Genomic DNA, 20,767 nt, shown 5'->3' with positions numbered 1-20,767 from the left:
AAGTTTTGTCGATTTGGAAAAGGCATATGACAAGGTGCCAAGAGAGAAGCTATTCAAGAGAGAAGCAGTTATATGGTGTCAATGGGGCATTATATCAAGCAATACTTAGTCTTTATTTGAGTTGTGAGTCAGCAGTTAGAATTGAAGGAAGTACAGGAAGATGGTTTAATGTTAAATCTGGTGTGAGACAAGGATGTACATTATCCCCTCTGTTATTCATTATCTATATGGATCACATTATGAAGGAATGTGGTATTAAACCTGATATCAAAATTAGAGATGTTAATGTCAGCTCTTTGCTTTATGCGGATGATGTCATACTTCTAAATAAATCCGCTACAAGTCTGCAAGATTCTCTGACTAAATTGAATAGCTGTTGTAATAGATATGGTATGAAGGTCAGCAATAAAAAGACAAAGACAATGAAAATAGGCAGAATCATTGAAAATGTCAACTGTGTTGTGAATGGAGAACCTGTGGAACAAGTAAAACATTTCAGCTACTTAGGCACAATTTTTACTGAAGATGGTAAACTAAATATAGAAATAGACAACAGAATCAGCAAAGCTGGTATCGTGGGAAGTCAATTGAATAAATTCATATGGAATAAGAAAGAAATTAGTCGGAACACTAAATTAGCTGTATACAAGACTGTGTTCAAACCAATTTTAACTTATGGATCTGAGAGCTGGGTCAGAAGTAAAACACTTGACCAAAGACTAGAGACCGCAGATATGAGAGTCCTGAGAAAAAATTTAGAGGCGTGAACAGATGGCATCAATGGCAATATCATATTAAAAATGAGGATATTAGGAAAGAACTTGACATTGTCAGCATCCAGGAATGCATTAGCAGAGCTAATCTCAGGTGGTATGGTCACTTAAACAGAATGGGAGAGGAAAGATTAGCAAAACAAGTGTTCTCTGCCAGGTTGGCAGGAAAACGACCCAGAGGAAGACCAAGATATAGGTGGATTGATACGGTACAAAGTGCCTTTGACGATAGAAATATAAGATCTGATAATGTTGGAATCTTGACAAGTAACAGACTGATTTGGAGGAAAATTGTAGATAGGAAGTTAGTAATGGTGTAATTTTTTCATGTAGTACTGTCATATCCTGTACACCCCTTGAGGGTACATGGCAGGAATTTGATGATGATGATGATAAGAAACTGAATCCACTTGCATATTAGTAATGCACTAGAAATGATCAAAGGGTATTTAAGGAAGGCAGTTGTAGACTGCAAACCTACAGTTTGCAGTTTACTGCAAATCATGTGAGAGTTAATTGGATGAGTAACATCATTAAGGGAATGCAAAAGAAGAAAATGTTATGGAGGCTATATAAGAAGAAAGGTATCAGAAGGCACGTGAGCAATACAAAGCACAGGCAAGAAGGGTGACCTTCTTGCAAGATGAGGAAGGCAAAATCAGATTATGAGAGGAAATTAGTTGAGAAGGCCAAAAGAAATCTCAAATAGTTCTTTCAATATGAGCTAAGAAAGGAAAAATGATTGTAGAAGGACAACTTCAATGAATGCTGATAATTAGGATGTGACAGAAGCAGAAGAAATAGTTGAATTACTGTGTGATCACGCTGCCAGTGTGTGTGTGTCTGTCATCCAGGTGGAACTAATGCACTGTAAAAGGGACTGAGACAAGAACAGAGCTAGATGAATTTGAAGTGTTTAGGATATTAAGAAATTTCAATGTGAATACAGCCATGGGGTCAGATGAGATATCAGCCCATGTGTTATAGAAAGAGTAAGAACAGTAGTTCTTAACAGGACTGTTTAATCTAAGTCTCATGGGAAGTTGTTGGTGTCTTATGGAATGCCTGTAGGACACCGGGACGGGGAATCCCATTCGAATAAATAAAATGGGAAGTTGGTGCACAAGTTGCATGCCATGTACCATGAACTTGTACACTAACTTCTCATGCACCAATTGTCAATACCTACTCAAAGTAAAAAATTATGACTGTATTTTTTATTATTTTTTATTGGTATTTTTATTTTTTATTTATTTGATAATACATTGTATTATCAAAGTAAAAAATAAGCCCCTAGGTAACTTACCAAGAGACTCATATAGAGTCTCTTGGTAAGTTATCTAGGGCATAAAGTTGGTTAAAAATGCTTTATTATAAGATTCTTTCCCTGGTTTCTGAATTGATTGTTCTAGATATATAGACTGATCTATAAGTTGAAACTTATATGTTGGTATCACTCTTGTTCCTTCCTTCTTTCCACTTTTGGCACTCACAATATTGCAAAGAATCATTTAACGACCACAACACAGGCACACTTCCTAAAATATGTAGTGATATATCATCCAACTCGGCTAACTTATCAACATCAATCCTACTGAACACCTTATATGCATTTTCTCTTCAATACTATGCAACATTTCTAGCCTGCACTGTATACTTCACATAAATTTAGTCATTGCTTGCTATCTTATACCTTTCCCATAATACCTTATTTTTCCACAATGCCCACCTAATTTTATTGTTCATCTATTTCACTTATACTGATTTATCTGTCTGACTAAACGTGCAGCTCCTGCTTCAGATGTTTTAACTAATTCCCATGCTTTATTAATCTCTTTTGCACACAGCTCATCATCCCATAATACTGATGTAAGTTTTTCTATAGAGATTTCCAAAATCACCCACACTTACAGTTCTGCATATATCCTTTTTTGACCTAACCTTATCTTAGGTACTTCTCAAGTCAATATTCTCACTCTAACAAACTGATGGTAGGATTGACACCTCATTTAAATTATATCCTCTGTGGTTATCACCAAAATGTTGTATTACTTTCATCACATAAAGTAATATCTTGTGAACTCAGAAATTCACTCTTTTTGTTTGTAAGATATCTCCTCTTTCCAATTCATATTCCATAATTAAAATTCTCTATTGGAATCACTCACCTTTTACTTGTCTAACCTTGCTTTTTCACTTTTTGAAGGCTTTTCCATTTGTCAGCAGCTGCCTGTTCTCAGATTCCATTCTCTATGAGCATCCTTTAAAGCCTCTTTCTCCATAGCTCTCAAAATTGTCTCTCTCCATGTAGCCCTTGGACTTTGCATTTTTCTTTTTCCAGGAGATCTACCTATTCATAATTCTTAATGGCCATTATTCTTTTCTCATTCTCTGGATGTGTGCATAGGATGGCAACACTATCGACACTCATATCCACAGATCATTATACTCTCGATAAATTACCCGATACAGAATATTCTTGATTTGCCTTGAGATCTTACGACTCAAAAATATACCGTTCATAGTTCTAATAGCTGCCTGTTCCTGTCCTGCTTGATATTCTGTTTTACATTGGCCAAATTATCCATCATGGAGCCCAGATAATTGAAGGAATTTTCACTGATTTTATGGTTCCCACATCTAATTCAGGATCTGTTGCATTATCATCTCTAACAACTTGGTACTTGGTTTTTAACAAGTTGTCCCACCAGTTTGTCTAAACTTTTGTAACTACTGTCTTCTATATTCCCAAGCCTTTAACAACATCTCCTGTTCAATTTATCTGTCTCACTAAAAGCATCAAAGGCATATTATAAATATTCCTTGCCACATTTTACTCCCACCTTATGACTCATAAAATTTAATGCTTAATATTCAGAGTAATTTTTAATATTTTCTTTCTTTAGGACTATGATAAATGTAGTAGATCTTAGCTTGTCTCTTAATGTCTCTAAATAAGCTAAATGTAGAAATTTGGTTAAAATGCCATATTATAAGATTCTTCCCTGCATTTCCTAATTGTTTCAGATGTTTACTGATAATATCTTCTCCAGGAATTTTTCCATTTTTTCGTATGGTCTATGCACACTGAATTTCAGATTTAAACAAACTTGTTCTCACAGCTGACAGTCTTTCTTTTCTCTTCTATTATCTTTGAAAAGTTCTTCAATATATTTTCTCCACAGTTCCTTTCTGCCTTCTGCCTGTGATTGTTACTAATTCTTTTTGAATTACAGAGTAAACTGGCGAGCAGTAGCTTGTTTTTTGAAATACCATGTTTTTTTTTTTTTTTAAACCACGCTCAATAATATTGCACTACAAAAGAATACGATATTAAAATATACATAAATAAATAAATATTATATAAATATATATATTATATATATCCAGTGGTAGCCATATTTCTATGCTTATATGTTTAATACTTACCATATGCCTTTGCAAACAATTCCTGGATTTCATATACTTCAGGCAAAATTCACATAAATAAATACAAGGAAGATTTACAAGCTCCTGAAAAATGTAATGCCATTACTAAATTTTTTTCAGTAAGTCAAATAAAAAGGAATTTTATTTAATTTCTAAGTTTGTTTTTCAATACATACATACATACATACATATACATATATATGTTTATAGGAAAATTTACTTGGTTTGGGAACATGTTAAAAGTATTAAATGACTAAAGACTGAGATTAATATAAAAGATTTTAATCACACAACTAGTTTCATCTTACATAGACTTCTTCAGGTGCTAATAAACATATAAGAAACTGTAGAGAAACTGGATCTGAACAGTATTAAAAAATGCAGCAAAACACTATAGAGGCTAAAGCCTAGATGAGTTTCAAAAGAAAAACAATCTATAACTGTATTATTAGGCACTTGCATGTGTCAACGATCTCGCACAGGCCAATATTGAATGGCAGAGCTGTGGCAGTCTGATAAGTTGTAGCTTAAATTACTATTAATATGAATAGGGTTTAGGATATTTCTTTTGACTCCAAAATTTTTCTTTCTGTCTCATCATAACAATGGTGAAGATTGTTAGATTTTTCCCAGAGTACTGGATATGGGAGGCCCTCCTCGTTTGAATTTGCTGAAAACAGGACATGGCTGGATAAGGCACTGGCTCGAGTTCTTTTGTAGTCGATGTCTCTTTGGTGTTCTTCGATATGGATTTCGATTGATTTTTTCGTCTGTCCAAAATAAGGTCTGCCACAATTGCAGAAAATTTGATAAATGCCGGGATATTTCAGACCATTATGATTAGTCTTTGGTCAACTGAGAAGGGAACGTAGCTTAGGCAGTGTTGTAAAGAAGGTCCGAATGTTAAATTTTCTTAAGATTTTTGTTAATTTTGGAGAGATAGAGCTGATGTAAGGAATAGAAATACTGCCCTTAGAAACTGTAGTATCTTCATTATGGCATGGGATTGAAAAGGAGTTTGTTAATAATTTTCTTTGAATAGCCGTTTAACTGAAATGTGCTTTGAAGATGATTAAGTTCGTTGCTAAGATCCTGTTCATCTGAAAGAAGTGAGAGAGCCCAGTGTTCAAGAGTAGATATGATGCCAAATTTCTGCGGAGGGTAATGGTGAGAATTAGCGTGGAGATATCTATCTGCATGGGTCGGTTTCCTGAAAATAGTGAATTAAACTTAAATTAATATAGTTTCTAATGGCAGTATTTCTATTCCTTACATCAGCTCTCTCTCTCCAAAATTAACAAAAATTTTAAGAAAATTTAACATTCGGACCTTCTTCACAACACTGCCTAAGCTACGTTCCCTTCTCAGTTGACCAAAGACTAATCATAATGGTCTGAAATATCCCAGCATTTATCAAATTTTCTGCAATTGTGGCAAATCTTACTTTGGACAGATGGAAAATCAATCGAAATCCATATCGAAGAACACCAAAGAGACATCAACTACAAAAGAACTTGGAGCTAGTGCCTAATCCAGCCATGTCCTGTTTTCAGCAAATTCGAACGAGGAGGGCCTCCCACATCCAGTACTCTGGGAAAATTCTAACAATCTTCACCGTTGTTATGATGAGACAGAAAGAAAAATTTTGGAGTCAAAAGAAATAATCCTAAACCCTGTTGATATTAATAGTAATTTAAGCTACAACTTATCAGATTGCCACAGTCCTGCCATTCAATATTGGCATGCACGAGATCGTAGATGCATGCATATGCCTAATAATACAGTTATAGACGTTTTTCTTTTTAAACTCATCTAGGCTTTAGCCTCTATAGTGCTTTTGCTGCGTTTTTTAATACTGTTCAGATCCGGTTTCTCTACAGTTCCTTATACGTTTGTTAGCACTTTAAGAAGTCTATGCAAGATGAAACTAGTTGTGCGATTAAAACCTTTTATGTTAATCTCGATCTTTAGTCATTTAATTCTTTAACACACACACACACACACACACACACTAGGGGGCTCTGCCCACCTGTCCCCCCCCCCCTCCCCGAGTTCTGGGCTGGTAAGCCAGTAAGACAAAAAACATGACATAAAAATGTTTCAAATTTCAACTTATCTTTTCATATACAGGGTGTTCGGGATAAATTTGACAGTTTCGTAAGGAAAAAGAAAATCTTCTTTGTATCTATTAAATTTAATGAATTGACAAAAAAACATTACAGGCAGAGTTAATTACAATACTATCAACAAGATTTACTCAAAATAACCACCATTAGCATCGATCACAGCTTCAATTCTGCTTCGGAACCTCGAATAAGCTGATGCTACAGTCTCCCTGGGAAGGGCCGCAAAAACTGTTTTAATTTTATCCATTAACTGGGCTTTTGTATTACTGGAAGTGCGATTGGTGTCTTTTTCAACTGCGCCCCATACAAAATAATCCATGGGGTTAAGGTCTGGGGAGTTTGGAGGCCAAACATTTGGACTGGTGAAGTCGTAGAAATTTTCAGACAACCATTTTTGACTTTTCCCAGAGGTGTGGCAAGGGGCCGAATCCTGCTGCCATACATACGGCCTACCATTGGCTACCCTTGTTATCCAGGGCTTGACTACAGTTAGCAACTCCACGAACAAAGCCCGAATTCCAATGCCAGGGTTCTTCAACACCTGTTCCTGCAGATTTGCGAGGAATTCTGCTGTACGAACGCAATCAGATCGTCTGCTAGGGATCTTTCTTCTTGCTACATCCTCGTAGTCACCATTGCAAGTCTCTAGTTCATGCCTGATTGTTTTTACTGTATTCAGGGAGCATTGGGCAGCAGTCGTAATATCCTTATTTTGATGGCGGGCACGAATCATCATGATACAAGTTATTCTCTTCCATGATTCAGGTGGGTTCCAGCTATCCATCCTTTCTGACATCTTGTATATGAATGAAGAAGGGTCCAAACTTTTAAATGAAGAGAAGTGTGTGTTAATACATGTAACTTACGGAAAAATATAATTAATTATAAATATGTCAAATTTATCCCGAACACCCTGTATATATATATATATATATATATATATATATATATGCATATGAGGGTGGTCTGAAAAGTTCTCAGCCTGGGCCATAGATGACGAAACTATCAGCATGATTTTTTTTTTCTAAGTTGGTACAGCTATCATAAGCATCCATGTGAAATTGCAAGTCATTCTATCAAGTAGTTTGTTTTATACAGCTGTCTGAAGCAAAAGTGTTTTCTGTATCCCTTGAAATGGATAAAATTGAGTCTTGTGCAGTTATAAAATTCTTGATAAAAAGAAGGTTTAACACCAAAAGAAATTCATTCGACGTTCATAAAAGTTTATGGGCACTCTTCTTCATTTTTGGCAATTAAGAAATGGGCTGCTGAGTTTAAATGTGGCCGTACCAGCCTTGAAGATGATCCATGTGAAGGATGTCCAAAAAGTGTAACAACACCAGAAATCATTGATCAAATATACGATATGGTATTGGATGACCAGTGAGTCAAAGTGAGTGAAATTGTTGAGACTATAGGCATTTGAAAAGAACGTGTAGGATATATTTTGCATGAAGTATTGCAAATGAAAAAGCTTGCACAAAACGGGTGCAGCGCTTGCTCACAGCAGATCAAAAACGCACTTGCATGAAAATCTCTGAACAGTGCTTCAGACGTTTTTACAAGAATAAAACTGATTTTGTGCATTGATTTATTATTATGGATGAGACTTATATTCACCATTATACATCAGAATCTAAACAGCAGTCAAAACAGTGGACAGAAGCTGGTTATTCAGTGCCAAAGAAGACAAAGTCGGCTCCATCAGTAGGAAAGGTCATGGCATCGGTGTTTTGGGATGTTAAAGGCATTTTGTTTATTAATTTTCTTGAAAAGGGTAAAACAATAACTGGGGAATATTATTCCGATCTTTTAACAAGACTAAACGAAAAAATTCATGAGAAAAGACCTGGATTGCAGAAGAAAAAAATCTTTTATCAGAACAATGCACCTGCCTACAAAGGTGTTTTGGCAATGGGAAAATTAAGGGATTTGCACTATGAATTGTTAGAACATCCACCCTATTCCCCAGATTTGGCTCCTTCTGATTTCTATCTCTTCCCAAAACTAAAACTCTTCCTCGCTGGTCAGCATTTTTCTTTGAATCAAGAGGCGATTGCAGCTGTAGAAGGGTATTTTGCAGATCTTACTGAGAACCATTACAGAGACAGGATAATGGTGTTGGAACATTGCTGGAATAAATGTATTAGTCTTAAGGGAGATTATGTTGAAAAATAAAAATAATTTTGAAATTATAAATTAGTTTTTTCATTGTTAGGCAGAGAACTTTTCAGACCATCCTCGTATACACACTGCTTGGAAAGAAGTCAGCTGACATCCCCCATGGGCAAGGTGCATCGTGCCATGTAACGAGTCACGTGTTTGTAACCAGATAAATTGGAGGAATATTATGATCCCAAGTCCATGCAACTGTGTCCGGGTGAAGTGGCTGCGAGAAGGGGAAGTGATGGCGTTTGACAGAGGTGTTGTGATATGTTGCCTGCTTACCAAATAGGGCCATATCAGGTTAACAATCAGTGATACCATACTGAGATGGAAATGCTTGGAGTCAACTGTAAGTACTACCCACAATGGTTACATGAGTAACCATAGGGTGCTATGAAGGATAATATGTAAAAACCACCATTTGTCAGTCAACATGTTGAATATAGTTTCAGGTATCGACTTGAGCATGAATCTGCACAAAAAGATTCAGAACTGAGGCTCATAACATGGGTTTCCATGGTAGGACCACAATATGCGTGTCCCACATTACCCGAACCATCATGCAGCATCATCTTCAGTTTTATCATCATCCACATCCCACTGTACAGCAAACAGCAGTACAGTGGGATGTGGAAGTTTGGAAAGCTGTGTTATGGAGCAAAGAATCATGCTACACCCTCTACCAAGTACATGGATGGGTGTTTATGTGGCAGATGCCCAGTGAATGTCTCTTACCAGACTGCATAACCCTCAACTATGAAATTTGGAGGTGGAGGTGTGATAGTACAGTTCTGTTTTACCTGGTTATGCCTTGGACCTCTGTGATGCCACGAACATTGAACAATGCATTGCTTCCTACTTTGTGACATTTTTACAGAACTGACCAGTCTCTATCAGTCAAACAATGCACTGTGTCATAAGGCTGTTGCTGCTGTAATAACTGCATAGTTTGTGGATATGAATGTCATCATACTTGACTGGCCTCCATAGACCCTTGATATCAACCTTATTGAACATCAGTGGGATGAACTGGAGCATTGGGTGAGGTCAAGGGATGTCTGCCCCACAATAGTCCAGGGCATCATTACATGCCTAAAGGAAGAATGGTCCGAAATTCCCATTGATTGCTACAGTTACATTTTACGTTCTACATATTAACTGTAGAATTTACATTCTACAGTTACGACAGCAAAAGGAGAGTCTTCATCTTATTAAGGTGGGCACCATGAAAGTTTGTTCCTCACACTATGGTGTCTGCTGACTTCTTTCAAGCAGTGTATATGAGGCTCACAACATGGCCCATCAACATATTTGGCTGAATGGCCTGTCACAGCCAAGTAACTTAGTTTTGCTAAAATAATTAATGCTGTGATAAGGCAGTTCATAATATCACCAAAGTATACTATTCCATCAAATGCAAGTATTTTATGACCAGTTCATCTGCTTTTTGGAATGAAAAACCTAAGGTTCTAGGATATACATCAATCCAAGTATTCAAATCAAATTCTCCAATTTTATATAACTAATTTTTCATAGACAGTGTTATCTAAATAAACAAAACATGATCAGTAATTACAAATAATAGTACAATACAATTTGCTAAAATATTATGCAGCAAAGTCAACCAGTTGATAGCCTGGATGGTCAAGTGGCCAACTCACTCACTGGCTAACAAACAGAGGTTGAATGTTTTAATCCTACCATAGGCATGGAATTATGTGAATATGTCCTCAGGTGGTAGATGAATTTGAATGAAAAATACCAGGTTTTATCATATATGTTTATTTATTTATACTAGATGTATTTCCTCTACATGTGTTGCTGTTTATATGGCTAACAGCATCATTGGGAGGTAGCTTAACATAAGTAAATACTGACAAAAAATTGCATGTTTTTCAATAGCAGTTAATATCTATATGTTGAAAAGACTGTAATAATGACTAATTTCTCACATCATTATCACATCTGATTTCCAACTCCCCATACTATCCTGACACAAGCCCTCCAGACTTCAGTCTATTCCCTAAGTTGAAATAACTACTTTGTGGGCCACATATCTAACTAACTCACACCTTGGAGGAAAGAAAGAAATCAGAATACTCATAGGCTATATTTCTGTTGCCATGCTGAATTTAAAAAAGAGCCTGAAAAGTCTTTGGAATAACAGTAGAGCTATTAGTGGATTTATTTTTATTTATTTTTTAATATACCATATATTATCGCGTATAATGCAAAAAATTTATGGTAAAAAATACTACTTAAAGTTAGGGGTTCACATTATATGCAGATCCTAAAAAATATAACATCTTATTAGACTTGCACACACAATATATATGCCTATGTAACCAAATCTACTTTATCCACTTGCATTCGGCGACCAAGCGCACATCGTATCTGTGCATAAAGCCAGTAATGTAAGTAGTGCTAATGATAGAGCACAGTTAGGTATATCAGTTTAACCACAGTTCATTTTAAAAATTATTCGTTAAACAAACCTAGCCTGAAAATGAGCCAACAGAAATGCAAGCATTCATCTTTTGAAGCAGGATTTAAATTGCATGTCGTGCAGTTTGCAGAAGAACATAATAACAGTGTTGCTATGAGAGAATTTGGTGTAGCAGAGAGTAATATTAGACTTTGGCATAAGCAAAAAGACAGTCTTGAAAAAATCCCCAGAACGAAACGTACCCGTCGTGGAGATGTAGCATCCTTTCCAGAACTCGAAGAAGAGCTAAAGAATGGATTTTGACGCAACGACAAGATGGCATTATAGTAACAAGAAATGCAATTCGTTTTGAGCTCTACAACTCAAGAATGGTAAATTCAAGGACACACCAGGTATTTCATCTTTTCTTGCTTCGCCTGGGTGGTGCAACAGATTTATGGAACACAAAGCATTAACATTACGACACTGAACAAAAATTGTGCAGAAGTTACCAAAGCAGCTTGAAGAAAAAGTGCAGTCCTTCCATAAATTTATCATAAAATTACGGAAGTGTCACGGATATGAACTTTCCCAAATTGGCAATATGGATGAGATGCCCATTTACTTTGATATGCCTGGGAATCGAACAGTAAACTCAGTTGGTGAAAAGGGTGTCTTCATAAAAACGATGGGACATGAAAAAATGCATTTTACCATTGTTCTAGCATGCATGGCAGATGGCAAATTAAAGCCAACAGTGATATTTAAAAGGAAGAAAATTCTGAAGCATATGAAATTTCCACCAGGTGTAATTGTTCGCGCGCCAATCAGAAAGGTTGGATGGATGAAGAAGGTGTACAATTGTGGCTGGATCAAGTATGGAACATACGTCCAGGTAGCTTGTTACATTCAACAAAGCATGCTAGTCTGGGATATGTTCCGGGCACATTTAACAGAAGCAAGCAAAGAGAAAGCACGTGAGCTACGTACAGACCTAGAAGTCATACCAGGTGGTCTAACTTCCGTTTTGCAGCCGCTTGATGTCAGCTTGAATAAGCCGTTTAAAGATCACTTACGTGAAAAATGGAGAGAATGGATGTCATCTGGTTTGGTGAAGATGACAAAGGGTGGGAATTTTCAGAAACCTGAGATCACCCTGGTCACCAGCTGGGTTAAAGAAGCATGGGATTCGATACCATCTGAAATGATTCAATGCTCATTTCTTAAATGTGGAATAAGTAATTAAATGGATGGGTCCAAAGATCACGTCATATACGAAAGCGAGGATGACACACAACAAAATGGAGAGCATGAAGATGATGACGACAACTGCTGCACTGACGACGCAATCCCTACAGATGAATTTATAAATGAAATGTTTGATGATTCAAAAGATGAAGAAGAATTTAAAGGATTCTGACATTTTGTTTTAAAATACATATTTCTTTCGTTAATTCATATTCTATTATTTATAATGTTATGGAACAAGATTAACAGATTGCATTATATGTGGACATGGCATTTTAGGGCTAGTTTTCAAACAAAATTTCTAGTTCGCATTATACGCGAAAATACATGGTATATATATATATATATATATAGTGAAACCTGTGGGATATCCATAACTATAGAATAACATGTCTTCTTCTACTTCAACCTTTTGGTTCTGTCCACTGCTGGACGAAGGTCTCCCCCCATGATTTTCCAGATCACTCAGTTTTCTGCCTCTCCCATCCATCTCACTCCTGCAATTTGTTCCAGTTCATCCCTCCACCTTCTTCTCAGTCTTCCTATTTGTCTTGTTCCATCCATTGGTCTCCAGTCTTGTTTTCTAGTCCATTTCCCTTCACTGCATCTGGCAATATGGCCAGCCCATCTCCACATAGCCTGTTTAATGTATTTTACAATATCCATCACACCTAAGAAACTATAACACATTTTAGGAATGTTAGTCAAGTGGGTAATATTTATTATCCTACTAGTTTCACCGATTTTTGCCATTGGCATCTTCAGGGATAATACAATTGGTAAGCAATATGAAGGTAACGGACTAGGTTTTAACTGACAGTTCTAATTCATACAAAATTAGTACAGTGCGAGACAATACACGTGTCTCGGGAACATGATTTATTTGTTACGAGACATAATGTAATTGGTGTGAAAGTTAATTTCTTTGATGTTTAGTGATCTAATTAAAGTTTTCCAAATTTCCGGTAGGATTAGACCTTGATTCTTATTTAGGTTTCCTGTTGAACGGGCGACCATAGCAGCCTCCTTGAAGGTTCTGGAATGGTAGTTCTCTTCTATATAGGGCATATGACTCTTATCCCACTCAATAAGATGATTGGTAGAGGCAAAGTGGGGAGAAAGGCCTGAGATATCTTGTCTGTTGTTTCTAACATAGCCTATGTGCTCCTTCTGTCTCATTTCGAAGCTTCTAGAGGTCTGACCAATGTAATTAATACCACAGGAACAAGGTATATTATATACTCCAGAGTACTTGTAGAATGGATGAGGGTCTTTCGGTGATCTTACAAATTTCCGAATAGTATTGACCGGCTTGAATGCTACTCTAATATTGTGTGGTTTTAGAAGGATTGCTAATTTTTTGGAAATGCTGCTGACAAATGGAATAGTTATAGTACTGATGTACTGGATGTCATCACGTTGTCTTTGTGGTAATATATCCGAAAAAAGAATCTTGTTCAATCATTGTTTAACTTCAAACCATTTCGCTTGGCAAAAAACCGTCTACAAACAACTTACCGAATTAGCCATGGGTAGCCCCCTCTCTCCTCCTTGTGCTGACTTATTCGTGGAACACCTAGAAGATAAAATCTTATCTCAAATTACCCCCAAAACCTAAAACTTGGTACAGATATGTAGATGACATCTTTATAATTTGGAATCATAAGAAAGAAGAACTAATGAATTATCTCATCCAAATCAATAATTTCCACCATACCATAAATTTGACATTAGAAATTGAAAAAGATAAAAAACTTCCATTCCTAGACATCCTAATAAAGAAACAAACCAATAACAGTATCAACCTGTCTGTATATAGAAAACTTACGAATACTGGATGTTACCTCCATTTCAATTCGTCACATCATATATCCCAGAAACTTAGCATTATCCATATGCTTAAGAAAAGAGCTATACAGTACACCACAGACCAAGATGACTTACAAGAAGAATTAACTACAATATCCAGAGAGCTATCCTTAAATGGTTATCCTAAAAGACTCTGCAACAAGATTCTCTTTTCAGATATACCACAAAGACAATGTGATGCCGATAGCAAAAATCGGTGAAACTAGTAGGATAATAAATATTGCCCACGTGACTGACATTCCTAAAATGTGTTATAGTTTCTTATACAAGTAGTCAAGAAAGAAAATCACACCCATTTGTTTGAGATCTTATCCAGGTATTTGTCTTCCTATCTCTTAATGTTATTTTTAGCATACTTCTTTCCATGCGATGTTGTGTTGTTCTCAGCTTTTTGTTTAGGGCTTCTATTAAAGTCCATGTTTCTCCTCCATATGTTAAGACAGGAAGTATGCACTGGTTGAAAGCTTTCCTTTTTAGACTCATAGGAATATCACTTCTGAATATGTCTCTCATTTTCCCATAAGCCATCCATCCAAGGTGAATTCTTCATTCAATCTCTTTTCTTTGGAAAGGATAACAATTGGCCCAAATATAAATAAGAAGTAACTTGTTCTATTTCATGGTTTTCAACTTTGACAGTTCAATGGTTAATATATTTATTCATCATTATTTTTGTTTTTTCTCTATTTATTTTTAATCCAATTACTCTGGAGGATTCATTTAGCTCATTTAGCCTTTCTTCAAGATCTTCAAGATTATCTGCTATTAGGACAATATCATCTGCAAATTTCAGATGATGCAGCCTTTCTCCATTTATGTTTATTCCTTTGGTTTCCCAATCAAGGCTTCTGAAGACTTCCTCTAGTGCAGCTGTAAATAATTTGGGAGATATGGTGTCGTCTTGCCGGATTCATTTTTGTATTGGGAACTTTCCACTGTTTTTATATAATTTAATTACAGAAGTTGCATTATTGTAAAGATGTTTTATTGTTTCAATATTCTAGTGGTAAGACTTATACATTGGTTAGACATAACTGGTAATTAGTTTACGGAATTAACAACGCATATAAAGTATATTAATTAAAGGTAACTTTAATGAATAACTTCTATATTTCGGCAATGTCACATTGCCATCTTCGGGAACATAAAGATATGGTATGTGCACTCAGGAGCTAACACAAAGCAAATGAGGAAGAAAGCAAGAAACTAATATTGTTCCTAAAGTCATAATGGTGCCCTCTTGTGGGCTAATTTGGTAGTCTTGGCAGTTGGGCTGAAGTTCTCATTATGAAAGTCTCCCAAATTTGGGGCAGTTTCATGCACCCAAATTTGTTGAGGTTAGGAACGTTTTTTAGAGCTGCTGAAGATTCTTTGAATAATCTTTCGTATTTAAACTTGCTGCGATGGATTATTTTTGTTTTCTTCCAACGAATTTTATGGTGGGTATCTAAGGCATGGTCTGCTAGCCCAGAGCGGCTGTACTGGTGAAACCGGATGCAGTCTTGGTGTTCTGAAATCCTGATATTTGTTGTTCTGCCTGTTTGGCCAAAGTAGGACAATTTGCAGCTGCAAGGGACCTGGTATACACCAGGTAGGTCTAGGGGAAGTGGTTGGTCTTTGGTAGAGTGGATAAGGGATGCCAACTTTTTATATGGTCTGTAACAGGAAGTAAGGTCATATTTTTTGAGGATATTGGTTATTTTTTCAGAGGTGCCCTGGATGTAGGGGATGGTGATAGACTTGGTGTAATCTTTATTGTGGAGGGGGGGAGGGGGGTTGTGGTTTACAGGTTTTAGTATTTTTTGGATTTTTTTGGGGTTATAACCATTGGCTAAGAAAGTGTTGAGGATGTGGTTTAGTTCAATAGTCAGGGCCTTGTCATCTGAGCAGATTAATTTTGCCCTGTTATATAGTGTTTTTATCACCCCATATTGTTGTGAGGGGGGGGGGGATTGCTGGTGAATGTATCTGCCAGTGTGGGTGGGTTTTCTGTAAACAGAGAAAACCAAAGATCCATCAAGCTGGCGGGTGATTAAAGTGTCTAGGAAGGGGAGGGTGTTGTTTTCCTCTTTTTTTAAGGTGAACTGGACACTGGGATGTTGGTTGTTTAAATGTGTTAGGAAGGAGTGGAGTGTATCTGAGCCATGTGGCCAAATAGCAAACACATCATCCACATAACGAAGCCAAATAGTGGGTTTTTGTGGGGCGGAGTTTAAGGCTTTCTCTTCAAATGTCTCCATAAAGAAATTGGCCAAGGGTGGGGAAAGTGGTGAACCCATGGCTGTCCCCTCTATCTGTTTGTAGAACTTTCCTTACCAAACGAAATAGCCCGAGTTCATTGTGAACTGAAATAGGGCTGAGATATCGGGAGGAAACTTGGCTTGGATGAGCTCAAGGGTTTCTTTGAGTGGGACATTAGTTAATAGGGAAGAGACGTCAAAACTGACCATTGTGTCAGTGTGTTGGAGTGTGAGGTTTTCTATACTGGCTTTAAAGTGGGCCGAGTTTTTTATGTGTGATGGTGTGTTGCCAGTGTAGTGTGTGAGCGTTTTGGTTAAATGTTTGGTTAATTTATATGTGGGGGAATCAATGCCATCCACTATGGGACGCAATGGCACATTTTGTTTATGTATTTTTGGGAGTCCATATAATCGGGGGGGGGTCTAGAGTTATAAGGTTTAAGTTTGTTGGTGACTTCCACAGGCCAAGAAGTGACTTTCTTAAGGAGTCTGTGGATAGTTCTAATCTGAGAGCTGGTCGGATTATATTCAATGGGGAGGTAAGTAGTACAGTCTCGTACTAAAGAATTTAGCTTACCTTTGTAGTCTTTTTGATTGAGTACCACAGTGGCGCTTCCCTTATCAGCTTTGGTGATTACTATTTTTTTGTTGTTTTTCAATTCTTGTAGGGCTGTATATTCGTTTTTGGATAAGTTGGATTTTGGAGGTTTGGCTTTAGTGAGAACACCGACTACATCTAGTCTCACGTTGTTGGCGATATGGTTAGGCAGGTTGCGAATTCCACGCTCTATTTGGATCATGATTTCTTCAGCAGGTATCCTTTTAGGAGCTAGGGTGAAATTGTGACCACGTGAAAGTGCGGTGAGTGCTTCAGGCTTTAAAACTGCCGACGAGAGGTTGACTACAGTGTTGAGTGGTGGCTGGGGTACAGAAGTAGAAGTCTATGTCAGGTTTTCGTATTTTTTCACGTGCCAACTACGTATTTTTTCGAATTCCTTTCTTGCCGATGTGCATGAGATGTCATGAAGTATAGACCATAGATCAAGGCCGAGTGTATGAGAAAGCTCTTCCTCCAGCGCCCGAAAGGTTTTGTTTTCATCAGCAAGGAGAATGCGCGTTGCGGTAATTTGTTCTCTTAACAGGGCGAAGCTAGTGCGGTTATAAATGCGTAGAGCTTTCTCGGAAGTAAAACGGTGCTTCAATTTGACACAATTAGGGATCACTTTGTTATCCCGGCAGCGTTTTAGGAACATCAGACGATTTATTTGCTATTTATTTATTTGACCTAGCTCTCAGATCCATAAGTTAAAACTGGTTTGAACACTGTCTTGAGTTAATTTAGTGTTCCGACTAATTTCTCTCTTATTCCATATGAATTTATTCAATTGACTTCCTACCATACCAGCTTTGCTGATTCTGTTGTCTATTTCCATATTTAATTTACCATCTTCACTAAAAATTGTGCCTAAGTAGCTGAAATGTTTTACTTGTTCCACAGGTTCCCCGTTCACAACACAGTTGACATTTTCAACAATTCTACTTATTTTCATTGTCTTTGTTTTTTTAATGCTGACCTTCATACCATATCTATTACAACAGTTAATCGATTAAGTCAGGGAATCGTGTAAACTTGTAGCAGATTTATTTAGAAGTATAACATCGTCTGCATAAAGCAAGGAGCTGACATTAACAGCTCCGATTTTGATATCAGGTTTAATACCACTTTATTTCATAATGCGATCCATATAGATAATGAATAACAGAGTGAATAATGTACATTCTTGTCTGACACCAGATTTAAGATTGAACCATCTTCCTGTACTTCCTTAAATTCCAACTGCTGACTTACAACTCAAATAAAGACTAAGTATTGCTTGATATAATGCCCCATTGAAACCACATAATTGTAGCGTATTGAATAGCTTCTCTCTTGGCACCTTGTCATATGCCTTTTCCAGATCGACAACACTTAAATACAGATCTTTGTTATATTCCCATGCTTTCTCAACTATTTATCGTAAAGTGAAGATCTAATCCTGATCTTCACTTTATACTTGCATAGATCTTGCCAGGAACACTCAGTATGGAAATACCTATGTAATTCTCACATTCAGTTTTATTTCCCTTTTTATATATGGGTACTATTAGAGCTCTACTCCAATCATCGGGAATTCGTTCCTCTGTCCAGGCTTTCTGAACTATGCAGTGCAGCCACTGTAAGACTTTTATACCACCATATTTCAACATTTCTGGTCGAATATCATCTGCTACTACTACCTTTCCACATTTCAAGCCTTTGATGGCTTTTTCTTGAGTTTTTTATCACTGTGCTATCACTGCTTGTTTCATTCAGCAATTTTTCGAAGTAATTGCTCCATACTTCAAGGATATCTTTTTCTCACGTTTTCATGTCACCTTTATCATCTCTAACTCCTTTTACAGCACTCTTTCCTACATTTCTGAGCTTCTTCAACAACCTCCAGAATATCTTACCTCCTTCTCGATATTTATTTTCTATATTCTTGCCAAAGTCCTCCCATGACTTTTATTTAGCTAGTTTTACACAGTGTTTTGCTTTCTTACATTTGTCTCTGTATTCTCTAAAAGCAAAAGCTGACTTATTTGCCAGGAACTTTTGATATGCTTTCTTCTTTTCCTTAACTGCCTCTTTAACTTCCTGTGTCCACCATGGATTTCTGATTTTTCTATCCTTGCAGACTACCTCACCACATGCCTCTCTGGCTGAATCAATCAGGGTTTTCTTCAAGGCAAGCCACTGAATCAATCAGGGTTTTCTTCAAGGCAAGCCACTGAATCTCCAGGGTTTTATTCCTGTTCTCAAACTCTTTCAGTTTTTCTTCAATAATCTTTGTGTATTTTAGTCTGCAGTTCACATCTGAGAGCTGCTCAATTTTTATTCTCTTTAAAACTTTCTTACATGTTATTCTTTTCAATATGAAATTCAATTTTATCCTGCTCAAGACTAAATAGTGATCACTTCTAATTTCAAATACTCTGTACACTCTGGTGTCCTGCACCAGGGAGAAAACATCACTATCAACAATAACATAGTCAATGAGATTTTTTTTATTCCTTGCTTCTTCTCTCCATGTGAATTTGTGAACATTTTTATGTTGGAACACGGTGTTAGTAATAACCAGTCCGTGTCCTGAGCAGAACTCCAACAGATATTTGCTATTATTATTAGCTTTGCTCTTTTCTCCAAATTTTCCCAAAATATTTTTGTATGTCTGACAATCATTTCTTACTCTGCTATTTAGATCCCCAACAAGGACCAACTTTTCCTTTTTCATTGTGTCAGTTGCTTTTTCTAAAGCCTCAAAAAATTCCTCCACTTCTACCTTAGTAGAACCTTCTGTGGGACCATAGGCACAAATAAGTCTCATTGTCCAGTTCCCCATTCTCATATCTGCCCACATTACTCTACTTGAGACTGATTGCCATTCAAGAAGATAAGCCTCGTATTTTGTGTTGAATACTATGGCTACTCCTTCTTTTCCTTGATTGTCATTTCCTGAATATAACATTTTGTATTTATTGCTCAGAAAGATCTCACCAGTTTTGGTCTTTTTTGTTTCAGTCACCCCTATTATGTCAGTCTGGTACTTATCCAATTCCTCAGCTAGCTCCATATCTTTGCCATTCAGGTTTCTTATGTTGATAGTACTGATCTTTAACTCTGGTGATGTTGACTTGGGGTGTGCTTTCAGATTTGTTCCAGTAGCTGACTTTTTGCTGTTCACCCTGGTTCCCTGGCGAAAACAATGGGGGCCTTGTTTTTAACTGGTTGATGCCCCAGCCGAAATGAAATTTTGTCATGTTGTACCATCATTTTGTATATTGGTTTAAGCCAATATACAAAATGATGGTACAATTTGGTCGGCTAAATCCCAAACTGCCAGCCCATCCTCGTTAGTTCATTATCCAGGTAGATACCCAACAGGGTGCACTACAAGAAGGTGAGGATTGGACATTAGGTCAGAAGCCCTGGTCGGTTCTCCACATTCCTTTAAAGGTTATGTGGAGGTCTCCTCTCAGTTATACAGCTTTGAACCTTAAGTACCCCAAATATAGACTATGGAATATGGTCCAAAGTATTGTAATTCTTTCTAAAACCAGCTTGTTCACAGGATTGCATTCCCTCTAGTTTAGATTTTATTCCATTATTTATAATTTTTGTGTAAACTTTATATATGGTAGGTCTGTACTTTATATATACTTTATATATGGTAGGTCTGTAGTTTTTAATTTATTCCTTATTGTCCTTTTTAAAAATTAATATTAGAAGTGAATTGTTCCAATTTTTTGGAATTTTTCTCTGTTTTAGGCATTTATTAAAGAGTTTAGTAAGCTGTTTGATGACAGGGCTTCCTTCCAGTTTTAAGAAGTCTACCATAATTCCATCTTCTTGTGGGGCCTTTCCATTCTTCATTTCTCGCAGTTCCATTTCCACTTCGCCTTGTAAGATCT

General features: G+C 36.8%; 1 protein-coding gene across 2 annotated transcripts in view; it reads right to left on the bottom strand.

The window, feature by feature from the left end:
* Nucleotides 1–20,767, bottom strand: part of Tip60 (Histone acetyltransferase Tip60) — a 298,625-nt gene that overhangs the window by 111,642 nt on the left and 166,216 nt on the right. For both annotated transcript variants that reach the window (XM_090398626.1, XM_090398627.1), the window contains exon 7: nucleotides 4,203–4,286. In XM_090398626.1, coding sequence (XP_090254752.1) covers nucleotides 4,203–4,286 — 84 coding nt within the window. The remainder of the gene's footprint in view (nucleotides 1–4,202; nucleotides 4,287–20,767) is intronic.

Source organism: Typopeltis vanoorti, chromosome 10 (assembly GCF_054136105.1).
Source record: "Typopeltis vanoorti isolate ZY-2024b chromosome 10, IOZ_Tvanoo_1.0, whole genome shotgun sequence".
Lineage (NCBI taxonomy): Eukaryota > Metazoa > Arthropoda > Arachnida > Uropygi > Thelyphonidae > Typopeltis > Typopeltis vanoorti.
This window is presented reverse-complemented; position numbering and strand designations above follow the sequence as displayed.